The sequence below is a fragment of the Pelobates fuscus genome, chromosome 13 (assembly GCF_036172605.1).
Source record: "Pelobates fuscus isolate aPelFus1 chromosome 13, aPelFus1.pri, whole genome shotgun sequence".
NCBI lineage: Eukaryota > Metazoa > Chordata > Amphibia > Anura > Pelobatidae > Pelobates > Pelobates fuscus.
This window is the reverse complement of record NC_086329.1, coordinates 39,621,863-39,637,821: the sequence shown is the minus strand read 5'-3', so window position 1 is coordinate 39,637,821 and position 15,959 is coordinate 39,621,863. Positions and strand designations below refer to the sequence as shown.

Below are 15,959 nucleotides of genomic sequence, written 5' to 3'. Positions count from 1 at the left end.
TGGGATTTTAGAAACATTAGGACAGGAAATATCAAATAGGGTGGGAGTGAAGCAGAGCTGGAGGAGAGAGTAAAGCACTGTCCTATAGGAGAGAGCAAGAGACAGGTATGTAAGGTAGAGATTCCTCTGGGAGGCCATAAGCTTTCCTGAAGAGATGGGTTTTAAGGCTCTTCTTAAATGATTGAAGACTAGGGGAGAGTCTGATGGCAGTAGGCAGGCTATTCCATAGGAAAGGAGCTGCCCGCGAGAGGTCCTGCAAGCGTGAGCAGCGGTCAGGAGGTGGTCACGGGCAGAGTGGATGGAACGAGGAGGGGCATACCTATGGATCAGTGAAGAGCTATAAGAGGGGCTAGAATTGTTCAGAGCTTTAAATGTATGGGTTAGCACTTTGAATTGACTCCTATAGGATACAGTGAGCCAATGTAAGTACTGGCAGAGGGGTGAGGTGTGAGAGGACCGACTAGAGAGGAAAATCAGTCTAGCTGCAGCATTCCAAAAGAGGCAATAAGTTTACCAAGAGAGGCAGTATAAAGAGAAAATAGAAGGGGACCAAGGACAGAGCCTTGGGGAACTCCAACCGAGACAGGACGAGGGGAGGAGGTATCCTTGGAAAAGGAGACACTGAATGAGCGTTGGGAGAGATAGGAGGAAAACAAAGAGAGGACAGTCACAGAGACCGAGCGATTGAAGAGTTTGAAGGAGGAGAGCATGATCAACGGTGTTAAAGGCAGCAGAGACGTCAAGGAGAATTAATCTGGAGTAGTGACCTTTGGATTTAGCGGAGATTAGGTCATTAGTAATAGTAACTTTGATAAGAGCAGTCTCAGTATAGTGGAAAGGGCGGAAGCCAGACTGAAGAGGGTCAAGGAGAGAGTTGGAATTAAGGAAGTGAGACACACGGGTAAATACAAGTCTTTCCAAAAGCTTTGATGAGAAAGGGAGCAGGGATATGGGACGATAGTTAGAGGGGGAGGATAGGTCAAGAGATGTTTTTTTTAGGATAGGTTCTACAGTGGCATGTTAAGGTCAGCAGGAACAGTGCCAGAAGAGAGAGAGAGTAGTTAAAGATTTGTGTTAGAGTAGGCACAAGACAAGGGGAGAGAGATCTGATGAGGTAAGATGGGACAGGATCGAGCGGGCAAGTGGTGGGGTGAGAGGAATGGAGAAGCGCAGCCACCTCTTGTTCAGTAGCCGGGGGAGAAAGTCTGGAGGGTAGGGAAAGCATGATTTACGTGTGGTTGAGAAAGAGAACGGCAAGGAGGGGAGAATTGTTTCCTTAGCTGTTCAATCTTGTCGGTAAAGTAACATGCAAAGCTATCACCTGTAAGGTTAGTTTGGGGGGCGGCCACAGCAGGGCAGAGAAGGGAATTAAAGGTGTCAAAGAGACGTCTGGGATTGCGGGAGCATGAACTAATGAGAGAGGAAAAGTATGACTGTTTGGCGCAGGCAAGGGCTGCTTTATGAAAGCAACATGAATCTATAATGGAGAAAGTCTGCCTGGGTGCGGGACTTCCTCCAGGAGCGTTCAGCACAACGGGAGCAACTCTGCAGATAGTGTGTTGATTTAGTATGCCAAGGTTGGGGTAGTGTCCTCCTTGAGGTGCATGTTTGGATTGGGGCTGCACCGTTCAAGGCAGATGTGAGAGTAATGTTATATGTGGAGATGGCCAGTGAGGGACAGGAGAGGGAAGGGATGGATAGCAGTTGTGAATCAATGTCAGCTGACATCTGCTGAAGGTCAATAGAGTTAAGGTTCCTCCTGAGCTGAGGGGGGTTAGGCTGAGGTTGTTGGGTGAGGGGGTGATCAGAGAGAGGAAATGGAGTGTTGCAGATATTAGATAATGTACATGAATAAGAGAAAATAAGGTTGAGGGTATTGCCAGCTACATGAGTGGGAGAATAAGCCCACTGCAATAGTCCGAGGGAGGAAGTAATTGAAAGTAGTTTAGAGGCTGCTGGGGTTAAAGGTGGGTTAATGGGAATATTAAAGTCTCCAAGAATTAGGGATGGAATGTTAGAAGAGAGGAAGTAGGGTAGCCAGGCAGCAAAGTGGTCAATGAAGAGGAGAGGGGAACGATAGATAACGGCAATGTTAGCAGAGAAGGGTTTGAAAAGGCAAATTGAATGAATTTCAAATGATGGGAAAGAGAGGGAAGGGGGGGTGGGCAGGGTTTTAAAGGAGCAGTAGTGTGAGAGAAGAAAACCTACACCGCCACCTTTAATCTCTGCTTGTCTTGGATTGTGGGTAAAGTGAAGACCACCAAAGGACAGTGAGGCAGGGGTAGCAGTATCAGAGGGAGAAAGCCATGTTTCTGTTAGTGCAAGTAGGTTTAGGGAGTGTGAGATAAATAGGTCATGGATGGAAGTAGATTTAAAAGGTGCTGCACACAGAGCGTGCATTCCAGAGGGCAGCTTTAAAAGAGGAATTATAGTGAGAATTACATGGAATGGGTATTAGGTTGTTGTGGTTTCTGGTGTTTGAACCAGGTGGCTGAGTAGTGGAGGGACCAGGGTTTGGAGAGACATCACCAGCTGCTAGGAGTAACAGGATGGATAGGAAGAGAAGGTGGGAGTAAGATTTAAATAGGGGGGGCTGTAGTGGTTTCAATATTGTAAGGGGCCCAGGCTATAAAGGAGAGAATCTGGGGTTAGATAAAGCAGATTGTGGGTGGAGAATCAATGGGGTGTTAAAAAAATCAAGGAAAAAGCAGATGAAAGGGAATTTAAATTTAAGGATATGAGGGAATGGCAGAGATAAGATCGGTAAAAGTCATAAATAGGGAACATCATAAATTAATGAGGCATAGAGTGCAATAACTAACACTAGCAAAACAAACATGTAACTAAACAAGAGTTAAGGATGGAGGGTACAATAGTCATCAATTAAACAGTAATACTGTGGGGGGTGGATAAAGAAAGAAATACAATTTAAAAACAAAAAGTAGGAGAAATAAGAAGTCGAGGTATTCCATGTGAAATTTACATGAAATGAAAAGGTTTAGTCGCCAGTAGTGCATATACCAAGTGTATAATAGCCTGTACTTTTTTTTTTTTTTTTAACTCTATAGAGAACATATTAAATAACAGTGACATTTATTTATATGTAGTTGTGTTTTTTTTTTTTGGGGGGGAGGGGAGGAATTAAAAATAAACGACAACTGCATTAGGGAATCACCTGTGCAGTCAGCATGATACTTTTCAATTGAGAGTTACTGATAACGAGCACGTATACACAATCCAGGGGATTACATTAGATTAGGCCGGGAATTAGCCAAAGACTTCCTACTCACTAACTGCTTGCAACAAAAGAAGTGGTTAACCCTACCCAGTAAAAAAATACTGTAGAAAAGAGGTGGATAGCAATACAAAGTAAAAATACTGTAGAAAAGAGGTGGATAGCAATACAAGGTAAAAATACTGTAGAAAAGAGGTGGATAGCAATACAAGGTAAAAATAAATACTGTAGAAAAGAGGTGGATAGCAATACAAGGTAAAAATAAATACTGTAGAAAAGAGGTGGATAGCAATACAAGGTAAAAATAAATACTGTAGAAAAGAGGTGGATAGCAATACAAGGTAAAAATAAATACTGTAGAAAAGAGGTGGATAGCAATACAAGGTAAAAATACTGTAGAAAAGAAAGGAATTGAGAGAAAAGCTGCATGGCATCATCATCAGGGAAGATTGCCCTTCTTGGGAAAGTATCCCCAAGCAGGGACAATTACTGCACAGGGAGGCCAGGAGGATAGGTGTTACCGTAGTGTAGCACCTATAGACTCCTCAAATTCTGGTCCTAAAGCAAGGAGCTACAGGTAAGTAAAAAGATATAACATCGTCCAAAGCAATCAAATATATAGTTTATTATAATGAATTTGGTTATGTCGGCAGTTATAAAAACTTAGATTAACTCCTAATGCAAGACTAAGAGTTTCCCTTGTAGAAGCCTGTGCAGGATGGAGACCCTTAAATTCTTGCCATTACCCACAGTAGCACCTTCTAACACCTTGAGGATTTGGGTGTAGTATCCATACACTACACAATTTACTTCTCCAGGATACAGTCTGTTGTATAGTTTTAAGATGATACCAACTGTTTTATACTGCTGTTAGAACACAACGTATCCTCTGCAGACTCATTAGATCATCACTTAATGTCCACCATGTACTTGACAACACCTACCAGAAATTTAATCCATTAAAGTGACTGAGAAATTAGAGACTAGTCAGCCCATTACAGATGCAGCCACCTTGTCAAATTGAATTTAACATTCAAGCTGGCAAAGTCATCTGCAAGGTGTTTTGTGAACACTTGGCAGAGCTGCACACGACATTAAGTTGTACACATTTCACATCTCAGCTTGGCTAGAAGATGAAAAGGAAGAAGGTTCGACAGAAAAGAAGCAGGAACATTACTACCCTGCAGGCTTTTCAGATACAACTTCTATTATGACACGGGTGGCCGATAAGGTAAATCAACAGCTGATATGTTATCCCATGATCATAATTGTGTAGCTAAATATAGCTGTAGCCAAGCACCATAATCACAGCAATAAGGTGATTACATATTTTTAATTTTTAATATACAAACTAAACGTTAAAACAAGATTGTCTAAAGTTCTGCTTTGCAGTCAGGGTTCCAAATGAGAAATTTTACAGTCTAGCGGCTCATTTGCAGTTAATACATAGTGAATACAGACCAATTCATTCAATGAAACTTTATTCAACATAAAGTTGCGTTTTATGTGCCTCCATCAGGCCGTGCAACAGTTTCCCTTATAAAAGCAAGAGGAATTGAAAGGACCTTTAAAGGCACCCTGACCACTTCATTTCAATGAAAAGGTCCGGTGTGCCCTGTAGCTTTAAATGTGCAATATAAAACATTGCAGGTTTTTTTTTTTTTTTAGATACCGCAATGTCTCTATTGAAGGGTTAAACAAAACTGACTTATTTCTGACCACCATAGTCTCTTTTTGCCATTACTGTTACAACATCATACACTAATCAGTCAAAACATTAAAACCACTGACAGGTGAAGTTACTAACATCAATTATACCATTACAAAGTGGCGCAAGTGGTGTCAGGGTCAAGGGAGCCCAAGGCTGATTGATGCACATGGGGAACGAAGGGTAGCCCATCTGCTCCAATCACACAGAAGAGTAACTGTAGCAGAAATTACTGAAAAACTTCTGGACATGATAGAAAGGTGTCAGAAGAAACAGTGCATCACAGTTTACTGCTTACTGGGCTGCGTAGCCGCAGACTGGTCAGAGTACCCATGATGACCCCTAACCGCTGCTGAAAGTGCCTTCAATGGGGACATGAGTGTCAGAACTGGACCATGGAGCAATTGGAGAGGCTGTCTGGTCTGATGAATCACGTTTTGTTTTAGATCGGGTGGATGGCCGGGTGAACATCCGTCGTTTACTTGGGGAAAAGATGGCAGTAGGATGCACCGTGGGAAGAAGATAGGCCGGGGCAAGGAATGTTATGCTCTGGGCAATGTTCTGCTGGGAAACCTTGGATCATGGCATTCATGTGGATGTTACTTTCCCATGTACCACATACCTAGAAATTATTGCAGACCATGTACAACCCCGACATGCAGATTTTTCATAGACCCCAAGATTGTACTATCAAGCATGCGCGAGAATGCAACAATGATGGCAGCACCAGGAGCTGAAGAATTAGATGAAAGGAGATGGTAGCATTCAGGTTAGTTCACCTATTTGTACAGTACCTATCACACCTCACTGACAAGACCCACCAAGGCTGAAACAGTCATGTGGGTTTGCTGCATGTCAAGCGCAGAGAAAGCAAGCCAGCATTTTGGATCTGTATAGTCCATTAGCATGAGATCAGTACGATATGCAAATTGTTATTTTCTCTCTGTATTGACACAAAGTGAGCTAAAACTATTTCAAGGACTGAGTGGGGATTGCACAGGGGAAAAAAATTATTTGTGTGTAACAAGTCCTGTGTTCCTAATTACAGATAAAATACATTGAAACGGGGGGCGGAGCTAGCTCTCAACGGCATCGGACGCACATCCCTTGAGCTCTGACAAACGGGCACGAAAAAAGCCCAAAACCAGCTAAAATACGGGGTGTACTACCTCCCAACAAGCACCGGACAGCTCTACAAATGATGGGGAGAAAAAACAAAAAAACCCGTCCTGATCGACCCAGATTCTGTGCCGATATTAGCGACCTCCTGAGAGGGCGGCATGGCGCGGGGAGAACAGACATGGCGGCGGACCTAGGAGACTTCTCCGATGACTCGGATGACTATTCCCTCCACAAAATAGAGGAGCCGGGAATCAAGCCTCCAAAACCTGGCCAGCCTACCCAGCCAGCAGCCACAGGGTCAGAACCGCTCACCACAGGCATACTTACCAGCCTCCTGGTGGACCTCCGTCAAAGCCTCTCCTCAGAAATCTCACAGGTGAGAGAAGACCTCAAGGGGTTCAATGGGTGCCTAAACACAATAGAACAGACCACCACAACACATGCAGCCCACATTCTGGAGCTACAGAACCAAATAGGCACCTCACTACAGCTCACACCACTCTGAGCCACCAGCTTGCAGCAATGGAGGATAAGAGAAGGTGGAAACACCTGAAGATCAGGGGCCTCACAGACAATATTACACAGGCAGAACTGCCACACTGCCTGCGCAGGCTCTTCACAGCCCTTCTTTCTCCCAAACAAGCGAAGGGCATCATACTGGAGGAGGTGTTCCGGCTCCCCAGGCCTCCTGCAGCAGCCGCCTCCAACACCAGCGACCTACTGGTCAAATTCCAAAATGGCCAAGATAAAGCAGCCATCATGAGCGCAGTGAGAGGGAACCCCCCGCTCTGCTTTGAGGAAATGGACATTACCTTTTACTCAGATCTCTCCCGCCCGACCCTACAGTGGCGGAGGACACTACGACCCCTCACATCCATACTATCAACGCAAGGAATCAAATATCGCTGGGGTCCAACACGAGTGCTAATTATTCAGCACCAGAACACAGAGATCAAGGTGGCGGAGCCAACGGAGATAGAGGCAAACCTAACCACTCTGGGCCTGGACCATACTGCAACGTCTGCACCGACAGCATGGGACCTGGCTAACACTGTCCCGTTTATCCCGGCAAACCGGAGCATACCCAGCCGGGCAACTACCTGACTCTGGCAATCATCAAGTTTATTTTGTATATTTTTTACTTAAAACCTGGCCTTTCCATTTTCAAGGCACAGGCACCTCACAGGGCCAGCCTCACGCAGATGACCTGTTGACACAGTATAAGTTATTGTATTCCCCTCTGTTTATGTTTCATGCACCACTCAGACAACATGCTACATACCACGGAGTGTACCGACAGTGGGGAAAGGCCATACCTATCTCCACCACCTACCTGGCCTAAACGGGCCGAGACCGGGAACACTAGCTTCTTAAAGAACACCTACCCACCCAGCTCCACGCTAGTAACCACATACACCCACTCCACCAAGGGGAGCTGTATCCACACAACATCCAGTCCGCTCTTGACATACACCACAATACATCTCATTCTCTGCTAACACACAACCATACATGACCGTAACACACTTACACCCACTACAACCACCGCTCGTGGCAGGATTATGGCGGTATCAAGCCACATCACTATAAACAATAAAAACCGCAGGCAACATCTTACCAAATGCATGCGAAAGGTTAAGTGTAATGCTATGCTTTATTGAATGTACTACACCATGTTGACTGCCAAAATAAAGAATAAAAAAAAAAAAATTTGTAACACATCTTGCTTAATGAGAGACTCTTTTTTTGTGTAAATGATGTGCACTGATACGTGGCAAAGCAAGAGGCTGCTTTAAGACAGAGGGACAAGAATATTTATAGAAAAGGACTATTATTTTAACCACCATGAAAAAACTAACAGCTATGTATAAAAGTTCTCTTAAGATAGGAATGCTTGTACATAAAGATATGTAAATTATACAAAGTGTTCTTTCTACTGCAATAACACCCATTTTTTTTATTCTAAATTTACATACACTTGTTTCAATACAGCTCTACTTACTATTGCTGGATTTCAGATCACGATGTATGACGGGCACAATAGCTTCATCATGCAAGTAATTCATTCCTCTGGCTATCTGTACAGCCCAATTCACAAGAACATCCGGTGGAATCTTCTTGCCAGCTAGCACCCTATTTAATGATCCCCCTCGGGCAAATTCCATTACTAAACAAAGATTAGGTTCCTTCAAGCACACCCCCTGTAGTGCAATAATGTTGGCATGATCCAGCATTGCAAACAGTTTAGCCTCCTGTCTGACATTCTCAATGGTTTGGCTGATATCTTCATCAGGATCATGACGGGCTGCTTTGACAGCCACCTCCTCTTCTCCCCAAATAGCACGATAGACCTTCCCAAAGCCTCCAATTCCAATGATTTCCTCCAAGACCAGCTCTGTAAAATCGATTTCTAATACTGAAAGAGAAAGTAGAAAAACAAAGATTTTCAGAACACACATGATCTGTGAGAATCTACCATTTAATGGAACACTCCAAGCATCATAACCACTATAGCGCTATGTAGTGGTTATTGTGCCAGGATTTCCAGGCACCTTCCATTGTAAGCAATTAAACCATTTTAGAAAGGTTTAAGTTCTTATTGGGGGTCTGCCAGGCATTGCTTACAATCTCCACTACTTCAGTTGGAGAGTCAAAAGCTCCAAACAGAAGCTTGCGTTCACTCTCTTGAGCCAAGCCCTGCAGTGTGGAGCTAGCTCATTGGTTGAGAATGTCGGCTGATGAATAAAGCATTAAGACATCACGAAATGTATTTGCCACTCTTACAAATAAATACATGGATTGCATTGTGTAGTCATAACAAAATAAATATCACGGTTTCCATCCTATCTTTAGATAAGAAAATTGTGCAACCAGTAATCAGTCAATTTAAAGTAAGTTGTATTAAAGAAACACTCCATGCACCATGATCACTACAGTACGCTGTGGTTATGGTGTCAGGAGTGCCTTGGCACCCCCTACTGCCAAGCTTGTCACAAGCAGACCTCATGACTACTTACAATAGGGGGTGTGGAATCACTGCACTCCTGAGACCATAATCACTGCAGGGCGTTGTAGTGGTTACAGAGTTTGGAATGTTCCTTTAAAGCCACAATATGACCTTTACCTGGCAATGGGTAAATAGTGTGGGGTGTGGGGAGAGGGGGATTAATATATATTATATATTTTTATATTACAGGCACTCCACTGTAAATTACAAAAAGGTGCTGATTTCAGGGCCACCCTTTATAAACTGCCCTTAAAAGGACAATCAAGGCACCAAAACAACTTTATCTAAATTAACTTGTTATATGGTGTCTGGAGGCACTTTTACCGATGTAATGCTTCTCTATGAGGAGACGCTGACTGGCGCAGTGTGGCGTTTGTGCCACACATGTTTGATAGCCTCCAAATGTTTTCTTATCTTATGGACAAACCTGTGGTTGACAAAAGGTGGAGCTCCACCATCAACTGTTGACCAGTAACAGCAGCCATCACGAGCGACAGATGTGGGACTCTGGCATTGACCTATGAGCAAGAATACAGCACTGTCGCGGCTCCTGGCAACTGAAGTGCCAGGAGCCGTGAAATGAAGATGGCAGTGACTGCAAGTGACAACTTGAGATGAGTAATATTTACCTTCCCCTGCACCCCATGGCCATCCGACCCACACGGGATCTGTCACTTTGAGGTGCTTGCAAAATAAGCAAAGACCTATGAAAGTTACGGATGTGTGTTAAACTCCTTCAAAAGTTTATAAACATTTTTTATTTTTTTTAAAGGCACAAAAGAAAAATGATCCAGATTTTCAAATGCAAATGTGATCTAGTCCTCTACAGGCACAATGAACATGGATTAGATCACACAGTAATTCCTGGAAGTCTACTCATTGTTCAAACCATGTGAAAATGCATTGCACCATCTAGACACCTTATTGTTCTGTAAATATTTATTTTTAATGTTACATTACATACTTTCCAACATTTCAAAAGGACAAAGAGGGACACTTTTATTCTACGGGTGTGAATAAGAATGTAGCCAGGTGTAAGGCAATTCTAATTAAATTTCTAATGACTATTTACACATCTAAAATTTTATTTAAAACAAGAACAATGTATCCTATTTACAAAGACTGAATTCTAGACACACTTATTGTAGTTTAAAGATACATTACTGGGAGTATTATTACTGTGGAGCTCACACATCAACAATAAGGAGCTCCTAAAAAAAGAGAAAAGAAAGGAGGGACAGATGGATTTGGGCCCAATATAGCAACTGTCCTTTTTCTAAATAGGGACAATTGGAAGGTATGACATTATAGATACTAAAATTCTTAAAGAATCGTGGAAATCACAAAATGTTGAAAGTTAAAAGAACACTATAGTGTCAGGAAAACAAACATATATTCCTGACATTATAAACCTGATATGGCTTTTTAGGTCCCCAGCCCTTGCTTCCTTTTGTAAAGATGATTTTACTCATCTTTTCTCCACCGCCAAACCTGTCTTGCCACAGCTCGCTCCACCTCCAAGACGGAGATGAAACTCTGATTTCTCTCCCATAGGAAAGCACTGGAAGGCTTTTGTGCAAGTGCAGGAAAAAAAAAAAAGCGCTGTGCCAATCAGCATCTCCTCATAGAGATGAATTGAATCAAGGCATCGCTATGGGGAGTGTTCAGTGTCTCCATTCAGAGTGGGCAACACTGGACTAAGAAGCAACTCTAGTGGCCGTCTGAATGACTGCCACAAGGGGTGTTCCTAGGCAGCAATGTAAGCAGTGCCTTTTCTCTGATGCAGACTTTACATTGCAGGGACAGGCTATAGACACCAGAACCACTACATTAAGCTAAAGCTGACTACACTGGATAGCACCCGCTATAATAGGAGTATCAAAAACACAAAGTAAAATTTAAATTTTCAAACAATTCACTAAGTAAATCCAGTGATTACAACGACCATATTAGAGCTTTTCTCAGGTTTATTCAAAGTACTGTGTACAGTTTGTGAACAGTATCATGGTGGCCTGAGGGAATGTCATGTACCGAGTTCTCAGGGTACATGGGTGTCTTGGTTTCTTTCATGCCACACGGTTGACATGTTCATGTCCACCACGGAGCAGGCATATTGTCAGTGTCAATTGGTCGCAAAGACACAGAGCCATGCAGTACTGATGCCCCGGGCATCACTGCTGTTGTTAATGGTACCAGCATGACACCAGCGTAATCAGCACCCTTTAAGGACTCATGTGATGCACAACCCACATGAAAGGGATGTTTTCATGACCAGGCTGCACCTTTAATTCCCAATAGCATGCTCACAGCAGTGGTCAGCTACTCTAACACCTCAGACCCAGAGCTGTCCTACTCAGACCCTCTTCCGAGTTCCTGACCCTTTGTTCCCTGTACGGACTTGTCCAACTTCTTGACTACACCCTCTACCTTGCTCTTCTGGATTTGACACAATGGACTCTGTCCTTAATTCCAGTTAACTAATAAAGCCCCAGTGCCATCACAGACCTCCAAGGCATCTGTTCCAAACCTGAAGCCACCAAGGAGGTTGTCTGCAACTGGTTCCCAGCTCTCCTTCTGGGTCATGAAAAACTGCCCTGTTAAAAGCATTTATCTAGACTGCCAAAACATGCATGAACACAACTTCAGTTTGGAGTGGAGAGGAGAATATGAGGAACTTGCCTAGCCTGTACATTCTATATGCATAGCAGTGACAGCTTTTTAGTGCCAAACGATTAAATTTCCTTTAACATCCATGTCATAAGGGACACACTCCACAATCTGTGGAGATTTTTGCAAACGAGTGCAGGGGACCTTCTTGGACCAAAACATATGCAATGAGCATAGATCATGGTGTTTAGAGAGTCCCCTTTATGAGCACATAAGGTTGCTTATTTGAAATGAATACTCTAAGAACCAGAACCAGAACCACTAAAGCTTAAAGAACCAGTCTGGGCAACATAAATGTTGATAAAGTTGTTATGGTGCCCAGATTGTTCCTTTAAAATGTTGGTTTTGGTACAAGGAGAATGCTCCTACAGTCTCAAGTGTAAATGCTGCCTTTTCTTTGAAAAAGGTAATATTTAGATTTGTCCCTAAGGACACTTCTTGTGCCTGTCACTCAGACAGTCACTAGTGGTACTTCCCATTATAAACCTACAATCTTCATTGTGAGAAGATGTTGATGATGCAAAGAGGCAATTTCAATGAGCATTAGCCTCCCACATAATTCTCTATGGAAAAGTATTTGATTGGTTGATATCATCGATAATGGGGGTTGAGCTAACCAGAGGGCGCAAAAATGGCTCACATTTATGCCTACAAAAAAATTCTGATTATCACATCAAAAATATGGAGGTCACTTAATAGAACAGGCTCCCTATAACTTATGTTCTCTCAGAGTATTTAAAACACCATAGATGGTGCAAGTGTGCCTTATCACCATTTATATTCACTAGGCCTGTGCAAATATTTGTTTAACCAGTGCATCCAAATCAAAATACTCTTAATTCATATGCTAACTAATCAATTTGTCTGGGATTCACCTGCAGAACTTATTCAATGAATAAAACTCAACAGGCTAATCTTGTTCTAATTAAATTTGTTTGGGTGTAGATTAAAAGGATTTTGAATCGGACAAACATTTTAAGTCTAACATTCACTAGCACAATTCTCCAACACAACTACAATTATAATTAGTGTACGAGACTCTGCAAGTACACTGCAAAGAACAGTGCCAGCTTAAAAAGGTCAGTCTAAGATCCATAACTAGCACAGGGTACTGTAATAGTTATGGTGCTTAGACTGACCACACTTGGAGAGTCTGTCCCTGGGCCCCTTGAATCAACGCTCATGAAAGCCAGAGAAGATTAAAGATCTCGACAAACTCGACAACTTTTTTCAGGTACTCACTTTACTAAAGGCAGAGTGCCCTTAAAGGACCACTATAGTGCCAGGAAAACACTTGTTTTCCTGGCTCTATAGGGTCCTTGGGTCCCCCTCACCATCTAGGCCCCCCTCCCGCCGGGCTCTAGGGTGAGGAAAGGGCTAAATCCCTTACCTTTTTTCCAGCGCCGGGCTCCCTCGGCGCTGGGGACTCTCCTCTTCCTTTCCCGTCATCGGATGAATGCGCATGCGCGGCAAGAGCCGCGCGCGCATTCAGCCAGTCTCATAGGAAAGCACTCTCATGGACGCTGGCGTCTTCTCCCTGGGAAAATCACAGTGAGAAACGCCTCTAGCGGCTGTCAATGAGACAGCCACTAGAGGCTGGATTAACCCATTTGTAAACATAGCAGTTTCTCTTAAACTGCTATGTTTACAGCAAAAAAGGGTTAATCCTAGAGGGACCTGGACCCAGACCACTTCATTAAGCTGAGGTGGTCTGGGTGCCTATAGTGGTCCTTTAAAGGAACACTCCAGATCACAAAAAAAAAAAAAAAGGAAAAAAAAGACACCTTTATAAAATTAACCATATCACAACCCCTCATCCTCTTACTTTCTGGTTTGCTTAGCTCATTAGAGTTGAAACTCAAGAGGCAGCCAATTGTACAGAGTACCTGCCTTGCACATACTTCTTATTGAGCTGCATTGGCAAGTCTGTGATTGGACAGCCACAGAAAGTCTGGGCATGACAAGAAGCTTGCAAAGGCAGCAGATGAGATATGCAGTTATTGCAAGCTGTTTTGAGATGTACCACATATTTTAAAAAAAAATTAAAATAAAATAAACAAACAAATGCATGCATGCATGTTTACATGCATACCTACTAAACCGTGATTGAAGAAAAAAAAATATTTGGTCACTGGAGTATTCCTTTAAAGCTGCACGGTCACCCATGGAACTCATATCTGCAGAGGAGCAGTGCAAGAAAGATGGCAGCGCCCGTGAGGGACATGTTCAGGTAAGTAATTTCACCTTTACCTGCCCTCATGGCCACAGGACCACTTGCGGCCATTTCACCGTGTGGGGACTTTGTGAATTTGGCAAAGTTGCTAGATGGTGACAGTACCCATTTGAGTTACAGTCAAGTGACACCGAGTAATCCCTGAATTTTAGGATCCTAAAAATTTACTAAAATTAGATTATTGTAAGTAAAACCATAAGATAATATTCTTTAACAAGCTGAAACAGAAATATGCACATACTGTGAACCATTAGTAACCTAAAATTATTGGTTATCTAACGGACATGATGCAGTAAAATTTAAAAATAAAAGATAAAATTAATTTAGAATAATTTTGTGTCCAACTGCATTATATATGCATCAGAAATTCCGCAATAGGTTAAGTACTCCTCATGAAATATATTTTTCATTACACAAAAGTGGCACAATAGGTGTGTAAAAGGACAGAGTTTAGGATAATAGTGTTGTAGTGTAAAAACGGTCATACTGATGCTCTTTTGAACGCAATTAAAATAAAACGTATTATCACATTATCCAAAGTATTACCAAATAAAATCACAAATTCTTACACTGGATTGCAGAAGCTGGGTAGCAAGGTAGCTCTTCTACTCTCTTGCATTGTAGTTTGCTAGAGAAGCTTTGTGTCGTGGTGACATAATTGCTGGGAAAGATGCCCACACGGTCTTGAATCTTTCCTGTCCACCAGCCTTCATCCCCAGACACCCGAGAGTCCTTGGAGAGCACCTGGACCAGATCGCCCAACCTTAGGGTCAGCTCATCTTCTGCAGAGGCCTCATAGTCAAATACAGCAGTCCAATAGAATGGGTTAGATGGGGAGGATGAAGGTTGGCTTCCAATGACTCCAGGGACATCATTGGCCCCTCCTCCCCCAGCTTCATAGTCTTCATCCAAAAAAACCTGTCTAGTGGGAGTGCTCTCTCTGTCCTCTTGCTCTTCATCTTCCTCTGTAACCAGTGGTACTGGTAATATTGACGCATTTGGTGCTCCTCTAGGTATGCCAAATGAAGATTTGCTACTGCCAGGCAAGGAGAGCAGGGATCTGAGGGGCTCCATTGAACTGATCCATAGGTGAGGCTTGGGGTATGGTGCCTTTTACTCATGCACTTACAGTTTAGGGAAGCAGAAGTCCATACACAAATCCAAGAAGTCACCTACAAATGCGTGTAACTGTATATGGTAAGAAAACCACAGTGTACATGACTGAGTCACCTCTACAGACCAACCAAAAACCTAAAGTTTTAGCTTTACAAGAGAAGAGAGCAAATCCAGCAGTTTCAGACAATTCAAGGATAATGGAATACAACTAAGCACCTACAAGTTCATTGATGTCACCATAAGGAGGTATATCAGGAGCAAACTAAAGCAGGGTATCATACCATAACCTTAGCTTTCCACAATTACATTTAGAAGAATTCGCAAAATCCTGGGGGGAGTAGTTATTGATTCCTTAAACATAAAGAGAGAAGGTAAACACTGGGGCTTTAATAAGATGAGCAATCTAGAATGTAGAATGTCTCCCAAATTTTTTATATAAGAGTCTCACATTAGATACCAGATGCAGAGCTTGCTGAATGGAGAAATACAAAAAGTAGCATCCAGGGTACTAGAACAGCAGAGAGATATGAAGTAGCAGCCGTAGAACTAAATGAGCAGAAGCCAGCAGCAGAGGTTTCTGAATGGAGGAATGTAAAGTAGCATCTGTGGAGTGATAATAGCAAATAGCAGAATAGGTTTCTGAATGAAGGAATGAATATGAAGTAGCAGAGGTTGATGAATGAAGGAATATGAAGTAGCAGAGGAGGTTTATGAATGGAGGAATATGAAGTAGCAGAGGAGGTTTATGAATGGAGGAATATGAAGTAGCAGAGGAGGTTGCTGAATGGAGGAATATGAAGTAGCAGAGGAGGTTGCTGAATGAAGGAATATGAAGTAGCAGAGGTTGATGAATGAAGGAATATGAAGTAGC

The 15,959-nt window shown here is 42.7% G+C and overlaps 1 protein-coding gene across 2 annotated transcripts in view; it reads right to left on the bottom strand.

The window, feature by feature from the left end:
- The window catches only part of MAP3K9 (mitogen-activated protein kinase kinase kinase 9), a 76,764-nt gene extending 61,014 nt beyond the window's left edge, over positions 1 to 15,750 (bottom strand). For both annotated transcript variants that reach the window (XM_063439760.1, XM_063439761.1), the window contains exons 1-2: positions 14,542 to 15,750; positions 8,068 to 8,481 (exon numbers count right to left, since the gene is read on the bottom strand). In XM_063439760.1, coding sequence (XP_063295830.1) covers positions 8,068 to 8,481; positions 14,542 to 15,046 — 919 coding nt within the window. In that variant the 5' untranslated portion in view covers positions 15,047 to 15,750. The remainder of the gene's footprint in view (positions 1 to 8,067; positions 8,482 to 14,541) is intronic.
- Between the last annotated feature and the right edge of the window lie 209 nt (positions 15,751 to 15,959).